The following is a 21722-nucleotide window of genomic DNA, read 5'->3' as shown; positions in this document are numbered from 1 at the left end:
TTTTCGTCTCATTGAAAAAAAATCTGTCAAACTGTAAAATTTGCTTTCAGCTAACAAACAAAACGCCCAAAATCTCCGATTATAAATATTTACAACAAATTTACTTAGTTGTCGGTTGGTATTGCACAAATGGATTGAATACTACATTTCAATTATTCAGTGCAAAAAATTTGAAATGAATAGTCCAGAAAAAGATGCTGGGCATCGGCAATTTTCGAGACTGAAATTCACAAATACGAATTCAATTCAGCATTCAAATTTATAGCAATTTTCCTAAATACTAGGAGACTTTAAAACTGATACGAGCACACTGCACAATGGAGTGATGAAATCTAACTGGCCAATTAACTAAAGCATACAATGGGTACCAAGAAGTTGAAATTATCAAAACAGCAAGCATTATGATGCAATTCAACCAAGATGTGAAACAGTTTACTTGACGAATTCTTAGTTAACTTTCACTAATTCGTTTTTCTTCAAAAAAATTTGCCAAACTTGTTTACCATCAACTCATTAGATTTTGAATATCGCTCAAAATTCTGAATGACCGAAATTTTCGCATAAAAAGTTGCTTACTTTCGTCATAATCCAAGGGATCCAACGACGCCGAAACTTTCCGGGACTCTAACTATAGTGGCGTTTTGAAATTAACCCTTTTTTTACAGCAAATAGCATCATATTAGCTGGAACTACCTCCAGCATGTTTAGTTCAACAAAATATACATCATAAAACAACACTACAACAGATTTGCACTACAAATACACTTTTATAAGTTAATTCTTTACAACGGTGAATTATTTCGAGACATTCCATGGCAGAATCTAGTTTTCCACTTTGCTCAAGTTTTTACGCTGCATTGTTTCATCAAACAGCCTTTGAGTTTGACTATTGTCAAACGACAAAACGCCAAAAATTTCCATAAGCACTATTTTCGATGAAATTTTGTCAATCAAATACGATACTCCGTCAATAGAGAAAATATCAATCATTATTATGAGAGAAAACACCATTTTCATCAATTTTTTTCAGACCTCTTATAAAAGCTAATTTTTGTTATATTTGTAGTAATTTTTTCCACACGGGTTGGCAACAAAACGAGTTCTCGTTGCAAAAAATGATGAGAATCTGCAACATTTCCTAATTTCTTGGATGAAAAACAAACAAGGCGTTGAGTAAATTTTAGCAATTTTCAACGTCATGACGAGAGCAGGGGTCATGAGAGCTCATCTTCGGCGATTGTGTGTAAGGAGACTTTGTCTGCAGTATGGATTCCATTGTTGGAGTCGCTTGCTCTGAGGAACAACTTGCCATTCATCTCACTTTGCTGAATGCCTGTCAGTCTGTTTAATCTGAGTCTGGGTAACACCAGCGTGCAATAGAAGGCAAAGGCTGTTCCAAGAACTGCACCTGTAACCCAACGGATCAATTATCCAATTTAATTTTGAGAAACATAGCCAACAGACAGTTGGAAAAGATTAAATGATCACAGTTAACGGAGAAGATTCAATGATCACAGGGAAATAAAAAACGAAGTTGCTTTTTTCTTAAAGAACTTCAAATATCGTATTTCCAAGTGAAAACTAGATGGGCTTAAGACTCTTTTAAGTTTCAAGAAAAATTTATGATTGACACTTTTTTGATAAAATTAACTCAATTAAACCTGGATCAAAAGGCAGATTAGTTTTTATTCCGCAGGGAAATCTGAAAATTGAAACCCACTTTCGAAATAGGAAGAGATCACGTTTTTTGTGACCTGTACGTTTTTGCTGTACGATAGTGCAAGTACAGCCTGCCTTCCTTTTAACAAACGAAATGAACTGCATCTAAAGAATTGAAAAGTCAAACCGCTTTCAAGACTTTTTCCTGAAAAAAAATCATCACGACCTATATATGAGTAATGGGTATTCATTATGTTCATCGACTCTTAAGAAATATTGCTGACTCCACTTTTTAATGAACGGGGCTTCAAGGCAACACAATCAATTTTTTTAAAACCCTCAAAATTTTACCCTCACTATAAGAAAAACAGGCGCGTGTGTGCGGTCAATTTTTTTTGGGAACAATTAGATTTTTTCAAAATCAAACCTATAAATAAGTAGTCGTAGTGGTGGATCGTTTTTTACAAGAGCTCTTGGCAAGGATTTGTGCTAATACCAAATTGGACAAATTGTAGAGCTCCTAAAATGTTACAAAACCAATGACGGAGTCTCCATACTTCATACAGCTGTTTTTTTCAGTTTTCTCGCTATTGTTTGACAATTGGAAAAAAGTAATAAGCGCAAGGAAACAGAAAAACACATTGACTTACTTTTTGAAAAAACTTCAACTTATGAAATTTAAAGAAAAATCTATGTCAAACCCCGAAAAAAATAAATTTGAGCCCAAAAAAATTATGAGACTTTTCCTGAAAAAAAACCACCAATATCAATATAAGAGTACTCACTATGTTCATTACTACTAAAAATAATATTTTGACAGGTTTTATGATTTGGAAGAGCGCCGAAGTGAAAAAGCCGGATAAAAATGTTCACGAAAGCAAAAACAAACAATTTTCAAAATCAAGTTTTATGACCACCAAACACAGAAGCGAAGCTGCTCTTCACAGCCAATAGCGAGAAAACAAAAAAAAACAGCTGCATCAAGTGATATAAGAAAAAAAGGTTAAAACCTTAAAACTTAAAACTTTTGCTGTGGCGGATTCGCTTCTACGACCAAGAGATGTGGATTCCCGTGTGCTCGCATCTGTGCCACGGGCCTTTGACAATTTACTAACAATAGCCACAAACAAAGCGGCTACATATGCTAAGAAAATGCCAATGGTACAACCACATTGCATATAATAGACACAATATTGCATATAGTAATTTGAAATATGACAAACTGAAAGCATTTACACTAACTTTGCAAGTAATAAATTGGAAAGCTTAAAACCAAATTATGTATAAATTAGGCATTTCAAAAAAAGATATAGCGTTTTTCGATTCAATTGATGAATTAAAAAAGCATCAACTGTGTTAACTTATTACTGATCGAACGTGAAAGAACATGCTGTCAAAAAGCAAGGTGCAACCAAAAATGGTACCAATATTTGCGACTTAGGTTGGATAAAAAAATAATAGTCATACTATTACACTAAGCTGGCTAGTGTAATGACCGAAGGAGAAATCTTTCAATGTGATAGGAAACAATTTTTTCTATAGAAACAGAGAACATGGTTCGAATTTAAAATAAAATAAATCAAGGTTCAAAAACGAGTCACGAGTCACTTGAAATGCGCATCATTTTAAAGAAAAGTGATTTAAAGTAACGTTCCACCAGAAACACAAAAATTCACCTTGACTAGCAACTTTTTTTGCTCCTGATAACTGCTCTTCTACTCGATTGATTCACACTCAGGCTGCTTTTTGTGACCCAAATGCGTTCGTTCTCATTATAACGGCTGCAAATAGGGTAACCATATCTTGCGTCAACCAAATACCGACCTACATTGCGTAGCGCATATCGACTTAATTTCGACCGACCTTAATTAATATAATGAATCAGCGACATTTTATCGCCAAACATTACATTATTTGACAGTGTCTGTCAGTGAGCGACTGGCAGTTTTTTCGTTCTCTTAGCCCATTGCATTTGCATATGGTCGCACTGAAGTTGCATTAACCAAAAAAATCACGCACTCACGCCAGTTTAATCAAATGATAAAAAAACAATCAAAATCATAAACCGAAGAAAACATCGCAAAATTCTAAAAAATTTGACTTTGAATTCTTTATTGTCTTTGAATTCAAATACCCAAAATCAAACAGTCAGTAAACATCCACCTTTTGGTTGCCCTGGCAGCAGCATTGATATTTTGATACTTTGAACTCATTGAAATATTAGAATATTGAAAGATTGGTATTTGACCTTCGGGAAAACAGTTTTAAACACCGTTTACGAGGAAACGAAAATTAAGTCCGGTCTTGTTTAAATTCATTCCTGCAATAAAAACAACAAATAAAAGGCTCTCAGATTGTCGGCAAAATTGGAGAACGCTCCGCTTTCATGTTAGTATTTATCTCAGACATTCAACTTTTTCTCGACCGTTTCAAAAACTTTCCCCGTTTGCGCCCCCTTCCTTCTTAGTTTTTGGTTGCGCTAGTATTCAGTCGTATTATTCAGCGTATTTATTGAATTATGCCTTTTAAAAGTTTAAATGAGTAATAAACGTGTTTGATGTCTTGTATCCCAACTAAGAACCTGAATGACTCACCTGTTATGACATCTGTTGGATGGTGTTTATGGTCACAGACTCTGGACACAGCTACTAACAGGGCAAACAGGAGAGAGGACGTCTGAGCCAGAGGTAGAAGGAAACACCTGGCCAGCCACGAGTGGGACAGAGTCTGTAGTCAGAACATCAAATTATTGTTTTTTTTCGACAACTTACAGACAAAGGAGGACTAGCACGTGACTCGCGATAAAACAAGACTAGCGCGTGACTCGCACCTACGGTTTTTCTAACTTATAGAGGAAATTGTTTGCTAAATTATAACAATACTTCTCGTTTCAATGCGAAGCCCTGATTGTTCCAACAGACCTTTAGCGTCGATGAAATGGTTTTCGGTTTTATAAAATGCTGCAAATTGTGGAAAATGAGAAGAGAGTGCTCGCTTGGCTTGCAAGGAGAGAGTGCTCGCTTGGCTCGCTTTTACACCAAATTTGATTTTTTTCTGGCTGCTTGCTCTAAATGTCAAGCAATGATTTTCCTCTTCATTAACTCCTTCAATTTAAGGACATGTACTTTGGCCGCTCAACCCTAACATTGAACTTAAGATGTCAATAACAGTGATGCATTTTGCGCCAATATATACTAATTTCAATGAATAAGCGAGCTAAAAAAAAACGATATTCTGATCAAAACATGCAAAAATTGCCTAAAACGTTATTTTGGCTGAGCTCACATTTCGGCTCGATCGTGCAAAAATTTGTTAGCAACGAAGCAGTTTTTGAATAAATTGGATCTTCTTGACATTTACAGGAGAGCTAAAAAATGCAAATGATCGCCCTAGAAACGTTCACAAAAGTTTTCAATCAAAATCCGTAGTCGATGCCTGAGCGTGATGCAACAATTCTCAACCCAGAAAAATTGCCAAAAAAGCTGCAGGTAGTTCAAAATTTTTGGAAAAAAATTCGAAAACTCGGTTTTTCAAAAGTCTCCTACTTTTGACTTGAATGAAGTTCGTTTTGAAAAAAGTCGCGGAAGACATCTGCTACTGTAAATAATCATTGAAACAAAATGTACGGAACGGCAACAACGCCGACAAAACTTGGGTAGACGTATGTTTTCGCAATTAGAAAATGACAGTTCACTTATGCCCCAAAGTAAGCACACACGCATAAAATATTAAATTAGTCCTTCAACTAGCTTGATAAGCGAAAGCTACGCCGATATAAAATCATACCAAACGTTTGAAAACAAAAACAAAACATTTTAAGCGAAAAAAAAAAACAAAAAAAGAATAATAATCAAAAACTTCGAAGAGAAATTTCCAAAATGCATACAGGCTCAAAACATGTCTGTGAAGCCAAATTTAAGACTGATTCTTAAACATTTGTTTAATGGAAAAACGTCAAGCTGCCGATTACTAGACACTTGCAAGTGTAAATATAACAGAGTAGCAAAAAAGGGAAGCAACATACCTGCTGGATGAAGATAGCAGTGTAGACAAACACGTAGAAAGCACAGCTGGAGTGGCCAGAGGGAAAAGAACGCCTGGAGTCAGCCACGAAAGATGCATCTTCCTCCTCGCAAAGAGGATCTAAAACGACAACCTCTTTAAAATTCTATTTCCAATCTGTATGATAAAACATAGCCAGCTGACAGTTGGAATTAAGTCAATGAATCCAAAACAGAAAAAAATACTTTTGATTTACCATTAAAAAAATAGATGGCCTTAAAGCTCTTTGAATTTCTAAAACAATTTATGATTGATAATTTTTTCATAAGAACTTAACCCAATTTGAGAAAACTGGATCAATAGGGAAACTTTTAGTTCACTGTGAAATCTGATAATTAAATTCCACTTTCGAAACCAGAAGTCTACTAACGACGGAAATGAACTTAACTGATTTTTTAACACAGAGTCGAAGCGGAGCTTCGCACCACTTGCAATACAACACAATCATAAAAAAAGCGTAAGTCGAAAAAAAGATAAATGTTGAAAAAAACTAGGTGCACCAAAAACTTTGTATGTCTCGATAAAGGACAACTAGGGTCCAGCTAAAACTAGATTTACAATTTTGATATTTTGGTGAATTTGTTAAACTCGGGAGGACTTAAGGGGAGGCGGACGCCACCTTCTTCATGGATTCGACCCCCTCCCGATCAAAGGGTCGATCCCCCCTTGGTGCTTGTTAAGAAATCCATTTTTGGCCGACCGACCCTATTTTTGGGCGACCTCCATTTTTGGGTGCCAAAATATACTAACTTTCAGGGGGAGCGCGCGCCAAAAAACGCGATGATTTTTTCGTCATAAGTTTCCAAGTGCACAAAAACGGCTTTTTTTACCTGTTTTTTCAAAATATTGTCCGCGGCGCAGAAAATGTGGCCAAAACAGCGTCTTTTTAAGGCTTTAGGAGAGAGCTCGGAAAATCAATTTTGTCGGCCTTAAAAAATGTCGTAGATAAGCCAAAAACCTTAGTTGATTCTCTATTAAAGAAGGGAGTGAAAAATTTGAGATTCATCAGAGAAACCATTCTTGACAAAAAAAAATAAGGAGTAACCGCTTCTGCAGAAAAATTCGAGCAACCGCTTCTTTCGATTGAAATTTTTATCTCAGATTTGATAGGATACTCAAAACATTTCTAAAAAATGGTCTAAGTTCAATACCTTGACTTTCCAAAATCCGGAACTTTTTTCTATTAAAAGCAGTTCGGGGCCGGTTAAGTAAAGAAGATTCTCAATTTCCCCTTGTTTGAGGGCCATAAATTAATTTCTACAAAAAAATCTGCGTATCAAGTTATAAAGGTACGCTTCCAACAACGTCAATAAACTTGAAAGTTGACTTTTCCGAGAATCAAAGCTTTTGTTTAAACAAATTTGGGCGCAGCTGCTTATGCAAAAGAAGTTCACCTAACCTGAAATTTTGATTGCACCCAAAAACCAAGCTTTGGTAGTGTTATTCACAAAAAAGGTCAAAAAGCTTCGAAAAAACTGTCAAAAAAATCAAAACTTTGACTTTTCCGAGTGCCATAATTTTTTGTGTCAAAAAACTTTGGTGTAGTGGCTTAGGCAGAGCAGCCTTCTAAAATCTGTTTTTTGATTTGAATCGAAAATTTCAGACATAGGATTTCTTTTGCGGTTAAAACCATATAATTTAGCAAAAAAAAAACGCTCAAAAAATCAAAAAATTGACTTTTCCGAGACGATCACTTTGTGTGAAGAAAAACTGTGAGTGACCAATAATGCAGGGGAGCTTAACAAAACCCTTTATTTTCATTGAACCCACAACCTGAGGTACGGTCAAAGAGATTTCAAAAACATGGTAGGTTAGTTTTCAGAAAATGGAAAAAATAATCAAAAACGGTCAAAATAATCAAAAATTGACTATTCCGAGGGTCAACATTATCAGTGGAAAAACGGAGGGGAGCTTTTCAAATCCATTTTTTCATTAAAACCAAAATGTCAGATCTGGTAGGTTACTTTTTGAGAAAACGAAAAACAAATCAAAAACATAGGTCAATTATTCACCCCATAGACTTCATCGAATGCTGTAAGCATAAGGGTAAGGCAAAGAGAGACCAGGAGAGTATGCAGTCACAGAAAAATGTAGGCGGTCTTTCTATGGAAACCCCTTCTTTGAAAATCGGTAGATGGTTTTTTGAGAAAAAGTTTTTGAACAAAGTGATAAAATGTTCCAAAGCGTCTCAAAAAAATCAAATAAAAAACCCATTCCCCATTCCCATTCATTTTTTTAGTACTGCTTTTACCAAACAGCAAAAAAAACTTACGAAGCGGAGAAAAGGCCGACAATTTTTGAGCAGACACTAGTTGAGCGGGAAAAAAAACTAATTTTAATTTAAAAGCTCCAAGTTCCCCCTGAAACTACCCTGCCAGTACTCACCTAGTAGCTAAATTTGAAGTTTCGAGAAAATGAGCATGTCATGCAGCTGACATCCTCATGTCATAAAAATTCAAATTTGATTCAACTGATTTTAATAAACTACTTGTTAACCCGAACAAAAAGTCTACATTCCGATTTGATAATGCTTGCTAATCGCAAGCGTAACCATGGAAATTGCGACCCATGTTTTTGAATTGAAAATGAACACAAAAAATATACGTCAAACCTCAAAAAATAAGTCATAAATTTAAAACATAGAGGCGAATCAGAGTGTCCCACTACTTGCGCTACATCACAAACATAGCACGGCAATCTAGCAGACAAAATCCACCAAACAAAAAAAATTAAAAAGAAACAATCGAAAACTATCTCTATCAAATTATTTGATGTCTCGAGTTAAAAAAATGAAATAAATTAGCATTCAAGAAAAATGCATCTAGCGGTTGATGCCCGTTGGGCAGAAAAAGAAAATGCCCAACGGCAATCAATCATCATTTGAATTTGTTGGAGAGCATCTGTAGGAAGTGTTTGTCAAAACATATATATACGTCAAACCTCAAAAAATAAGTCATAAATTTAAAACATAGAGGCGAATCAGAGTGTCCCACTACTTGCGCTACATCACAAACATAGCACGGCAATCTAGCAGACAAAATCCACCAAACAAAAAAAATTAAAAAGAAACAATCGAAAACTATCTCTATCAAATTATTTGATGTCTCGAGTTAAAAAAATGAAATAAATTAGCATTCAAGAAAAATGCATCTAGCGGTTGATGCCCGTTGGGCAGAAAAAGAAAATGCTTTGAAAATGCTTCAGAACTAAAAGCTTTGAAATTTTTGCATCGCCCCACCACGAAGCACAAACCCGCTTAAAAATCTGTTATTACCCTACAAATCAGGCAATACGAAATTTTTTTTGATCCAATTTGAATATGCAATTGCACTACACTAGTTGTAAGAGAATTAAAATCTGATATTTCGAAGCTGAAATTCTTACGCCCATTTCAGCATGTGAAAATGTTTTCAAACAAAACGCTATCAATTTTTTGCAATGACAATCAATCATCATTTGAATTTGTTGGAGAGCATCTGTAGGAAGTGTTTGTCAAAACATATATATACGTCAAACCTCAAAAAATAAGTCATAAATTTAAAACATAGAGGCGAATCAGAGTGTCCCACTACTTGCGCTACATCACAAACATAGCACGGCAATCTAGCAGACAAAATCCACCAAACAAAAAAAATTAAAAAGAAACAATCGAAAACTATCTCTATCAAATTATTTGATGTCTCGAGTTAAAAAAATGAAATAAATTAGCATTCAAGAAAAATGCATCTAGCGGTTGATGCCCGTTGGGCAGAAAAAGAAAATGCTTTGAAAATGCTTCAGAACTAAAAGCTTTGAAATTTTTGCATCGCCCCACCACGAAGCACAAACCCGCTTAAAAATCTGTTATTACCCTACAAATCAGGCAATACGAAATTTTTTTTGATCCAATTTGAATATGCAATTGCACTACACTAGTTGTAAGAGAATTAAAATCTGATATTTCGAAGCTGAAATTCTTACGCCCATTTCAGCATGTGAAAATGTTTTCAAACAAAACGCTATCAATTTTTTGCAATGACAATCAATCATCATTTGAATTTGTTGGAGAGCATCTGTAGGAAGTGTTTGTCGCAACAAACAGTTTTATGTGCGGTCTTAAAGAACAGCATGCAAGGAATTTTCAATTAATCTTGCGAATAAACAGAATTACAAAAAATTATTGTAATGGAAAAAAAATCGTATTTTGAAGGATTTTGCAAGCTTGAGCCAGCAGCGGCTTTAGGGATTCACACCTCTCGGACCCTGACTACCCAAAGGTTCCCATTTTAGCTATAGTTTAGAACAAATATTTTTTTCTGACCAACCCTATAAAATTCTATGAGGCCTTATGCATATTTCGAGGGTAGCGCGCGGCAAAAAAACGCAATTTTTTGTTTAAAATCTGTCGAAAAGTGCCCTAAAAGTATCGTCATAGGCTGTTTTTTTTGCGGTGAGAAAATGCGGTCAAAACAGGGTCTACATAGTGCCATGAGAGCTCAGAAAAATGATTTGGTCGACCTACAAAAAGACGATAAAATTCTTTATCTTATATTATATTTTTGAGTTTAAACCGAATTCCTCGTTTCTATGGCCTTCATTTCTAATATTGTTTTATTCAAATGGAGAGTGGTCCAAAACCGGAATAAAAATACATAAACTTTTATTGGCTGAATATAACAAAAGATAACAATTTTTTGTCAGTGCTGAATAGTTCAGTTAAGATAAGTAAAAAACAAGGTGGTTATTCAGGTGGTTAAGGAATCTTCCTAGAAATTAAATTTTAGGACTTACGAATTATGACATGAAAAAAGCTACAAAATTCAAAGCTCTGAACAAATAAGCAAATGTAAACTTCCATCTGATTTATATACTGCTCTCAATTTCTGCTCCATTATTTTTTTTGATACTTTACTAAGCGTTCATTATTGGTTGATTGCTTAGTAATCTATCCTTAGTTAAAAGTCTCACCTAAGATCGTCAAGTTTCTTGACAAAAGTTATAGTAGAAACAAAAGTTAGAAAAAGGTATGAATTAATGAGCTGGGTGAATATAAAGCACAGGGTTATTAGATAATAAAAATGAATCGAACAGCTTAAAGAAAAAAAAACCTTTGAGGATGGGGTGTTAACTCTTATTTTTACATTTATATTTTATCTGCTTACTAAGGTTGACGATTGGGTAGGAGTCTCGAGTCAATCTTGGTTGGGTCCACTTCTTTTTGTTCGCCTAAAGGAGTCTTGTCCGGTTCTTTTCGTGCTCTGGGTTTTCTCGTTCGTGCTTATCTCGATTTATTGTTTTATCGAAGTTAGAGAAAAACTAAATTTCTGGTTCATTGGAAAAAAAAACTTGATTTTTAAAATTTTGTAAAACTGAAAAAGAAAAATTATTTATTTGAAAACTGAAGTTATTAGAGTAGAAGACTTGCTCCTGACTGAGCAAAATGAAACACGGAAGATTTCAGGCCAGTCCTTTTGCTCGTAAGCAAAAACCGGCGGCTGATTCATCTTTCAAGTACTCAGGTTTAACCTGCTTCTTTACTCTCCCTTCATCATGAGGAAATTTTCAACTAGATTTTATTAGAATTTTCCAAATCAAATATCCTTGAATTATTAGTCCCCTTTGATTAAAACCGCAGCCTTCAGTTCGATCTTATTAAAAATTCATAGTACTTTCTCTGATGCATCATATTGCAGGTGCATCTCTGCTCAATCAAAGCAAGGAGAATTCCTGGGCAGCCGGCAAGACTGCTAAATAATAATCCAACTTGTTTCAATTTATAGTTACAAGGGACGTGTTAGTAATCGCTGCCCTTTTAAAATACTGTGCATGAAAAAATAGAAAAATTGGACAAGTATTTAAAAAGTAGTGGATTTTCAAAACAAGATTTTATAGTCCTAATAAGATTAAATCAGTCAATATCTGATTTAGTTAAAAGAGGCTTTAATTTAAATGGCACGCTCCAATTTAGAATTGGGTCTTTAATGAACAATTTCGACAATACGCTTTGTCCGTGTAGTAATTACAGTACTACAACTCACCCCTTTTTTAAAGAAAAATAAGCTGCTCGATTCCATGGTGAAAATTGAACTTTAATGATTGAATATTTTAGTTCAGAACATTAAAAAGAACATCAAACAAAATAAGTATGAAGATAAGTTTAAGTTAAAAGATGCAGTTTAAATATGGTTTTTTAGAAAAAAAATTATAGACCTTCTTTCCATTTTCTAACTCCGTGTTGTATGCCCTGAGGATTGCTGTCTTCCTCTGCGATGCCTCTAGTTTTTGCAGCAGTTTCGCGATCTTCAGTTATTTTGTTCTTAAGTGTCATCCTGCTCAGTCCATCTGTTAGTTCTTCGATTTTTATCTGGTTTGAGTATATTTCATTTCTCTCATTTTGAGTTGTCTTCATTGGGAAAGCAGTTATTCCCTCAAATGTAATCGTAATTTGAGCTCCCCCTGCTTTTAATACGCAGCCGTTTTCTAGACTTTGCTTTATCTTCCAGAAGTTACTTTCTTCTTTTATCATAATTTCAGTAATCAATTCGATTGGCACCATTGCCTTTTCCATTGACGTCGAGTTGACAACTTCGACAACTGATGGCAGTTTCAACCGGTTGTAATAGTTTTTTTATGGAGTATTTTAGGCTGGTGGTAAATTGAGGATTTACCAAATCCAATTTGAGCTCTCTTTTTCTCTTTGGAGCTCCAATCTTTGTTGTAGGTTTGAAAAACTTATTGGGTCCTTATTTAGCCTGTCGTCAATTGACATATTTGAGGGATTTACGACTGATTTCAATTGCCTCTTCTTTCGGAGAGGCAGTTTCCTTTTAAATTGCTCGGGGGCGGGGTCGGCAATTCTACAGTTCCAGTTCATTACTGGGCCAAATTCCATTGTGCTAAACATCAGAATAAAATGATTAATATATATTCAAAATCTCCAATTACATTCGGATACTAAGGCTTATTATCAAAATTGAATGATGAAAGACATTTATAAAAGTGTAAAGTTTATATAGAAAAGGTGGAAAGTATAATCTTGTGGTTTCACACAAACCCACCATAAAAAAAACAAAAGAAGAAAGACGATCATGGTGTTTGTTAACCACAGGGAAAAAAATCATAATCAAGCATTTTAAAATACCGAGTTAAGCTCAGATAATAAACTTGTAGTAAAAGCAAAAATAGAAATTGGGCATTAATTAACCCCCTAATCTTAAAGGTATGTCCACCTTTGGTCATCCACAGGCTTATCACGGGTCCCATTTCATAGGTAAAAGGGACTAGAAACAACAGGGAGGGGGGTAAAAGCTATATAATATAGCATTAATGAAGGGAGAGTTTTGTGTATTGTTATTTGAAAAGATATATATGTTGTGGGTAGGTTTTTGAAAAATTGATGCCTTACCAAATGGAGGAGTGTGGAGAAATTATAAAGGGACATCTTTTTGTGGCGAAAAAAAAATTCCAGGGGTCGAAAAAACCATAAGTGATTTGACCTGGTGGACAAAATTTTGCTGTACTAGGGAGGCATCTTGTGCAAACTGTGATGCCTTGATGGCAATCGGTAAGGTAACTTGCCATACCGTGGGTCTGGGTATTTCCCCACTTTGCTTTTCAAACCATACTGTTGCATAAAGTACAGGGGGCATAATGGGAAAATGATCTGGTGTAATTTGGGACCTGGCAAATGGGGCATAAAAGTTGTCCATATTTTGAAAAATGAGCTAGAATTTGCTCATGGCTGTCTATGCAAATAAAACGTGGTGGATGGTCTGGCTGATTTTTATGTTGTTTCTTGAATTGGAATTTTTGTAAGTAACAAATCGGGCATTCAAGAGAGGGTATAATGGTTTTTTGAAAGTAGTGTAAAATTGGTTGGGGAAAATAAAGAAAGTTTTGGAAATAAAAATAACAAACATGGAAAATTTTACTCAAAAAAACTGGTAAGGTTATCTCAAGCATAATTGTTTGTGAATAAACTAATTCATAAGGCGGTTAGAGGTTAAAAATTGATGTTGATAACATGTTCGTTGCTGAGGAACGCATTTATGATTACATTATAAAATCTACTCCTGCTTTTGACAGCAATTTTTTCTCCATCGTGGAAGCCCGGACTGTATCGTTTGCAAAAAACATTCAATTGTTGTTGATCTGGATAAACGTAAATACGGTTCGTGCATGCTTGGTAACCGTCCACCTGAACGAGGAGATTGTACTCAAGGACAAAATCAATGTCCATTACCAAGCAGAACATTTTGTTAACTTCCTAAACAAACAGCACAATTGTTTAGTCATTTTTTATTGCCTGTACAAGTGTTACAATCATCAATTTTTTTTCGAAATTTAGGACGTGAACATCCTGTCGGCATATTGGGCATGAGAATTTGTCAGAAAACAATTTAGTTTTGGACTTCAGAGTCATATAGCATTCATTACAAATAAAATGAAAGGGTTGTGGATATCCTTTTCCGTGAAGTTTTCTAAATTGAATGGATGTTTTCAAATCCAGGCAAATAGGGCATTCGTTTGCCATTGTATTAAAGGAATTTATGCCCAAAACTCATCAAAAGCAATTTTGGAAAAACAGATGTTTTTGCTTTTATTAATGCAATTATTGCATACAGTAACATAGGGTATCATTAATTATCATATGTTGACTCTTTCGTTTATTTCTAGCGAACACTAATTGGTTGCAGATATTACAGACATCATATTCTGTCATCTTGATTATATGAATAATCAGCCTGCAAATGGGGCAAGGAATTTTTGCGAATGGTGTACTAGCTTTTCAATGACCAACCTGTGATGAAATGCGACTGCCATGTGTAGGTATTGCTGCTGCTGCCATTAGTGTAACTGCTGCCCCTACCCTCTACTGTGTCAAGCGAATTGGAACATGCACGTGGTCTACATACTGAAATGAAATTGGGTCTGAGTCTGCCTGCCGCATGTTTAACTATATTAGTGGCCACACCATTTACGTAGAAGCCCAACATAAAGTTAGTCACACTGTAGTAATAGACCAGAAGAAATTTGCCCACTTCGATCCTCTGCACATCGGGGTCTGTTTCCTTGTTGCGCTGAAACAAAAACGAAATTATAAAATGATTTTAATTGCCGCATAAATTTACGTTAAACTAAATTCAAAGCTTTATGATGCAATGCAAAAGTCTACAGATGGCCAATTACCGTCCTTTACGTTCACACAACGGTTTCGATCCCTTAATCTTTTTTCCCATTGCAAGACCACTACTCCAATTTTACCCCATTTTAATTCCGGTATTTTAAATAATTAATTACGATTTGATTCCATTATTACACCCTTGTAGGCTACAACATAAGTATCTTATTTTACGCCATCTAAAAAAGTTTCACTCAATTGCCACTTTTAGTAACATGTTATCACAAGCTAAATTAAGGCTAACATTGATATATTTTAAGCAGATATATCACCTGAAGTGCTTAGACGCCACAAGCATTTTTCTGTCACATTTAGTTCAGTCAAGTAAGAAAATTAGAAAATTTCTAACTTAATTTTCAAAAAAGGTCCCTACAAAAGGCGTTTAAGCCGAAACTTTTTAGGCCGAAGAAGAAGAAAAATAAGAAAACTTGAGTCGTGTATGGAATGAATAAGACCAATTAGCTCATTGCCTCAATTCAATTTGGAACGATTTTGTGGCGCGGGATAATTTGACAGGTGTAAAATATAAAACGACCATTTAGACAAACTCGTGGCAGGATACTTTAGTGGTGGTCACGCCCGGCTGGGTCCATGCATATCAAGGAATTGATCCCCCGATGGAGCAAAGAGTTTTGTGGGATTGGTTTGAATAAAAAAACCCACAGCTGATATATTCCTGGCGACGACTAAAGATTTGAATTTAAAAAAACCACCCAAGCATATATATTCCGCACTTTCTTCGAAAATCAGACCAATTACGGTCTGATTACAAATTCAATTCACAAAAAAGTTTTTTGATCTGAAAGCAATCGGTACATCATATATGTTTCAATCGTCTGCTTATTTAGCAGCAAGCATCATTGTCTCAATTTATGCTGCAAAAAATTACCAACTTTACTTTGATGCGTTACCTACATTATGACGTTTCCTTCTTTTTAATGAGCTGTTGGGAATTATTGTTACATCTTGCCGAAAAAAGCAATGACATGAATGCTCAAGGGTGTTTTTTTTCGGATCTTGTTAACTATTTATCCCCCCTTATTTCGATTTTCAGAAAATCAACTTTGGCTGCCCACATTTTGGTTATAAATGGTGACTTAAATGTCACGGAGTTAGAAAATACGGTGTCGGCCAATTTTCTTAAGACAGCGAACTCTTTTACAATCTTAAAAACAAAATTAGCATTCAGAAGTTGAAATAGTCAATGAACGCAAGCAAACAGAAAAATATATATATATTGACTTTTTTAATGTCTCGCTTAATTTATGGGTAACATTTTTCAGATTAAATTTACCCATATTGAGAAAACTGGATCAACCAGTAAGCTTTTTATTTCGCTAGGAAATCTGAAAATTAAATTATATTTTGAAACTAGGAGTTGGTCACACGTTTTTGTGACCTTTACAATTTTGCTGTTCGATAGTGGAGTTTGCCTTCCTTTTAACCAAGAAAGTGAACTGAACTTAAAAAGAAATCAAAATTCGAACCGCAAAAAAAGTAAATTTCAGCCTGGAAAAATTAAGACTTTTCCAGAAGAAAAAACAACTGAAAGAAAAAAACTACAAAAAAACAGCTGAAAAAAAACTACGAAAAAAAAACGGTAATATATTATGTAACATACATGAACTTTACCATTCACCTTCGTAGGTAAAGACATTGATCTTTGATAAGAGGCGTGATGTTGATATTTATAAATAGTGTGATGTAAAGTAAAGTTCATGGTATGTTAGATGCTAATCTTGTCAATACTGATTGAGAACACAAAATTATATTCAGCCACCAAAACCAGGCGAATCAACTTTGAATTAAAGTTTGCAATCTCCGTTTTCAATAACATCAGGGGACGTCGGACGGACTAACAACACGCATCCGAAAAATAAATTCAATTGTTTAAGAGCTCAAATAAAGTGCAATATCATTGATCATTGTCAAAAATAACATTAGCGCTCCCAAAACGTTGTCTCCAAAAAAAATTGTCAACATGAGCAGGTAACCAGAGATCAATAACACCGTTCATAGCTTTCAAGTTTTTCTTGACTTGTCCTCACATTGCTTCGATAATATTTGTATGCACGCCGGTGATCGGAACCTTAAAATTTTTGCTGTGATCAACAGATTCGTGACAAAAAACTACTGATCTTGGTCTACATAAAGGAAAGTAAGATGAGCAACCATCTGACAAACTTTTATTACAGGCAAAATTCTTCGGTAGATTACCTCTCACAGAGTTTCAACCCCGCTGTCCTCAACAAATTCCAAAAAACCGGGCTTTTTTCCGCCGAAAATCCCTTTCTCTTTTATTCGCCGAAAATCCCTTTCTCTTTGATCTCCGCCGAAAATCCCTTTCTCTTTGATCATTCGACCACGGTTGTATTTTCTCTTGGCTACCACAGACTCGTCTAGATGAATAATTTTTCCAGGTCCTCCAAATCTGTAATCACAAATTTCTGAATTTTGAAGGACCCAAGAACAAGTTTTTTTGAAATAAAGCAAAAAAAATCTACTGACGTTTTTGAACTAACTCCAAGTAGTGTGGCAACTTGGCAGACTGCCATTTTTACGGCAAAGAAAAAGCAAAGTTGCAATAAGTCGAACAGATAATTTCGAACTAAAAAAATGATTTTTTCTTCAAGGATAAAAGTTTCCGACAACGGTTGTTAGTGCATCGCCAAGCATACTTATCTATAATTTTCTTGCTCTCACAACTAATTCGTGAGCGACACATTGGACGGGGACAATGTCGGGGCCTTTTCAGTAATTGTTTTGCGAAAAGCAAACACTATTGCCCAATATCAATTTTAGGTTGATTTTTGAAGTCGAAAAATAGCATGGCTAACAAATTTTATTGAATTATTTATTCTCTGTTGTGAGATCAAGTCTTAAGTTATCACCGCTAAACACCCAGACCGGTTGGTTTAGTGGTTAACGCATTTGACTGAAGGCCCATGGACTAGAATTCGAATCCCAATTGGAGCCAGATGTTTTTCTCTATGCAGTTGAATCTGTTGCATCTACCGCCTATTGTAATATATCACCAAAAAAACTACTGAAAAAAACTACGCGAAAAAACTACTGAAAAAAAAAACTACGAAAAACTACGTTCATTGACTCCTTAAAAAGCTGAACTTTTGAGAACCAATATGGCACAAGTGTGCTGCTGGTTAAAAGATTCACAATTACAGTACAGACGAAGCTTAAAAAATCGAAGGCGTTAAAGACACCAAAATTACTTGCTTACACAAATCGGTTTGCAGCCGTTCCTAGTGGACACATCACGAGGCATCTGTGTGCGTATCTGAATGACCACAAGAGGCAGCATACACACAACAAATAGGGCAGGATAGAGCATTCCTATTGTCCAGTAGGGCACCGTCGACTCCTTTCATCAATTGCAGCGTTGTCATATTGTCTTTTTTTCAAATGTTTTTTAATTTAAAAAAACCAACTATCCTTCGGTCACAAAACTTACTGTTCATTGCACAACATTTCGATCAAAACAATCTATTTTAATGACCTACTTGAAAATATCATCCGATTGGGGGGTTCCATTAGTATTTATTTTAAAAAGATTCACAGATTTCGGATAGTGAACATTTTTTTGAAAAGTTGCATGTAAATTTTCCCAGACTTTTTTTGATTTTTCATTTTCGGCTATTCATTAGCAAACGATTTTGTCACAATTAGGTAACGTTAGTCTATAGCAACTCTACTTCGAACCTAATTATCTCATTCCCTAATTGTAAGTAGACAACCCTGCCTTATAAGGATACTGTATGCTAGTATCATCACAGAAAAATCCTCTTTTGTACACTGGCAACAGATCTGCACTTTGGGCTGTGAAATATTCAGACAAGAGGAGTCCAACTAGCATCAAACAGTTCGCGACTTCCACAAAAACTGAACTTCTGTTGCACATTTTGGCAGCTTGCGCCGACATCACTGAGACAATTAACTTGGTTTCTAAGGCCAACTACAAATACTATCTGCAATAAAAACATCTCAATATAACCTTAAATGAGAAGAGAATTGATCAAAAATTTTAGAAGATTCATTTTTGATTTGCAGTTTTTTCAAGTTTCTGCGAATCATCTGATCTACAATAATCACAGAGGCTCTTCATGTAGCCAGTCTACGGATAGTCAGATTTTTAACTAACTTTATCGAATATTCGCTGGGGATGCTCACCGATCTTGAACAAACTAAATTCATGAAGAAATACATTGTAGATCTCTTAGTTTTAGTGGCTATAAGATCTGTTTAATGAGGCCGTATCCCACTAATTTAGAATCTCTTATGTCTCAAGAGCTACTCCGGTTAATTTAGACAATGGGGCTTTTCTGCACTTGCGTAAAACTTTCGATTGGAAGAATTCCCATAATCAAAATCGAACGATATCACTATGATTACTATAGAAGGCAAAAACGAAATAACTAGACATTTCGAAGATGCTGGTCATTTCACAAAAATTCTTCTATAGGAGCCGAACGTTCTTCTCTGATTGTAGATATGAAATCAACTAGCGTGTAACGCACCTCCTGTGCTTCGAACTTTTGACGATTTGTAAAAAACAGCACAAATTGGAAATAAGATCTGCATTCTTTGAATGTACTCTGACAGCACCCAATTACAGGGTTGGTAAATATAAAATGTGGAAACTTCAAGTTTTCTAGTATATATATTACACGGATAAAAGCAGTAAGTCGATCAATGTATTTATTTACATGATCTACTCTCTGCGATGTTTAGCAGGTTATTAAGAGTATACGACAAAGCATACTTCAGGCATTAGTGAAATGAGTAAAATAATTCTGAAAAACTCTGTTTATGAGATAGTACCTTAACTAACTTATTGTTCCGACTTTCGATACGAAAGTAATGGAATAATTGTGCTCGGGGTGGGTTTTTTTTTTCTTCAGACAAATTTCGACTTTTTAACTAGCCGTTTTTGACGAATTTTTTTTATCATTCGAAAGCTATTGTTGTCCTGAGCCTACATTTGAAAAGATATTTTACCTGTGATCATTTTTCGTAAAGTTATGAGGGTTTAAAGATTGCCATTTTGGCCATTTTGACCAATTTGGGACAATTAACGCGCGATATAATTCGCGCTATTAACGCGTAAGCGTAGATATAATCCGTCTTAGAAATTGTTCCAAATTGGTTGAACGAAGCTTATTTGCCATAATTGATTTGTTACAAGGAACGAAATTTACCTTTTTGTACTTTATTTGGCGTGTGGGGGGATTATTTTCATAAAAAATTTCAAATTTTAGAAAAAAATTTTCATTTTATTTTATTTCATTTAATTTTTTTATTTTTTTTATGTATTACTGCTGCTCAATAAACCTTAAAAGGCAGTCGGAACATCCAGGGCTTCGCCCGGATACGAGCACTCTTGTTTGAATAATCTTTCTTTTCATAGAGGACTTTTTTAAACTGCTTGAAATTTGCCTAAATATTACCGTTACATAAAAGTGAAAGCTAATTAGATATGAACAAAAATCTTCCTGTTTCTTTCGCGATTATCGTTATTTTGCAACACTTAATTGACTCTACAACCGTCAACTTGGTTTTCGTCCCAGGTTTCCTGCTGTTGATGCTTTAGCAGAAATGACAAAGAGTTCGAAAATAAGAGTCTCATCAAGTGTAGTTTTTTCATTGATTTCAACAAAACTTTTTATAATCTTGATTACAAGTTCTAGCTTGAAAACTAGAATTTTCTGGAATCAGAGGCCTTGCTTTTAAATTGTTTGAAAACAATATTTCGAATAGTTTCCAGTGATTATTAATGAAATTCCTCCAAATGGTTGCCAGTGGTGTGTGGAGTGCCACAAGGTTCAGTTCCGGGCCATCAGTTTCTGAATCATCAGATGATTTATTTTCGCATTTCCTTTTGGTGGTTTGTGCATTTACGAAAACGATATATCTAATATCATTACTCGGGTTGAGTAAGATAGGTTAACGCTAAACGGCAATGGAAAAAGCATACTTGCCTTCAAAAAAAATCAAAACTTCTATTATTGAGTTATTAATTAAAACATATTCTCAGATACCTACGCATTCATCTGATTAGTTGGTGTCATAATTGACAACAGATTTTCAACTCAAGATCATTTTTTCAAAGTCAGAATTAAATTAGGTCGACATTAATGTATTTTATCAACAATTCGACTTTTTGCTCCTCGAAATGTTTTATTGAAGTACCATATTTATAAATTCAAACCAATCAATCAATATGGCTCGCTAATATTTGGTTGTAACATAAATTCGGCCTTGAAACCCATTCGTTTATTGCAAAAAAAATTCGTCCAAACTTACTTTGTACAAATTTGAATACGACAGTAATTCTAACTTTTTTTAATTTGCGGATTACTAAAAGTACACGGGCTGTGTGTGCCTATGACCCTGAACTATGTATTTGCTCTGTTAACAAAATGCAATCAACTTTTCGCTTTAATTCTTTGTTTAACAAAAACATAAATCAATGTACAAAACAGAAAAACTTAAGTTCTTTCTTTTTAGGAACCTTTTCGCAGAAAAAAATGAGGACACACTCGTTTAAAAGTAGGGGCCTAAGCTTCCGAATTTTCTGACTGACAATGGAGATTTACTAAAAAAAACTTTTTTAAAAAACATGAAATTGCTTGTTTTGTGCTTAATTAAAAAAATTGAAGGTTAAAAAAGTGTCTTGTACAAAGGGGCGAACCGGAGCTTCGCACCACTTGCGATACAACACAAACATTAAAACTTATATAAAAATCCGGAAAAATGAAAATTATTGAAACAAAACTAGGTCATATGAACTTTCATAAGTCTCGAGAGAAGTTCATTCCAGGCAAAC

General features: G+C 34.9%; 1 protein-coding gene across 1 annotated transcript; it reads right to left on the bottom strand.

Moving 5' to 3' along the window:
* Positions 1–226: 226 nt before the first annotated feature.
* LOC134845791 (putative phosphatidate phosphatase) lies at positions 227–18860 on the bottom strand. The gene is made up of 6 exons (XM_063862873.1): positions 18639–18860; positions 18120–18260; positions 14501–14780; positions 5684–5802; positions 4254–4386; positions 227–1408 (listed from the first exon to the last, which is right to left on the bottom strand). Exons 1-6 carry the CDS (start codon positions 18816–18818, stop codon positions 1215–1217), a joined length of 1047 nt encoding a protein of 348 aa, XP_063718943.1. The 5' UTR covers positions 18819–18860; the 3' UTR covers positions 227–1214.
* Between the last annotated feature and the right edge of the window lie 2862 nt (positions 18861–21722).

This window comes from Symsagittifera roscoffensis, chromosome 5 (assembly GCF_963678635.1).
Source record: "Symsagittifera roscoffensis chromosome 5, txSymRosc1.1, whole genome shotgun sequence".
Lineage (NCBI taxonomy): Eukaryota > Metazoa > Xenacoelomorpha > Acoela > Convolutidae > Symsagittifera > Symsagittifera roscoffensis.
This window is presented reverse-complemented; position numbering and strand designations above follow the sequence as displayed.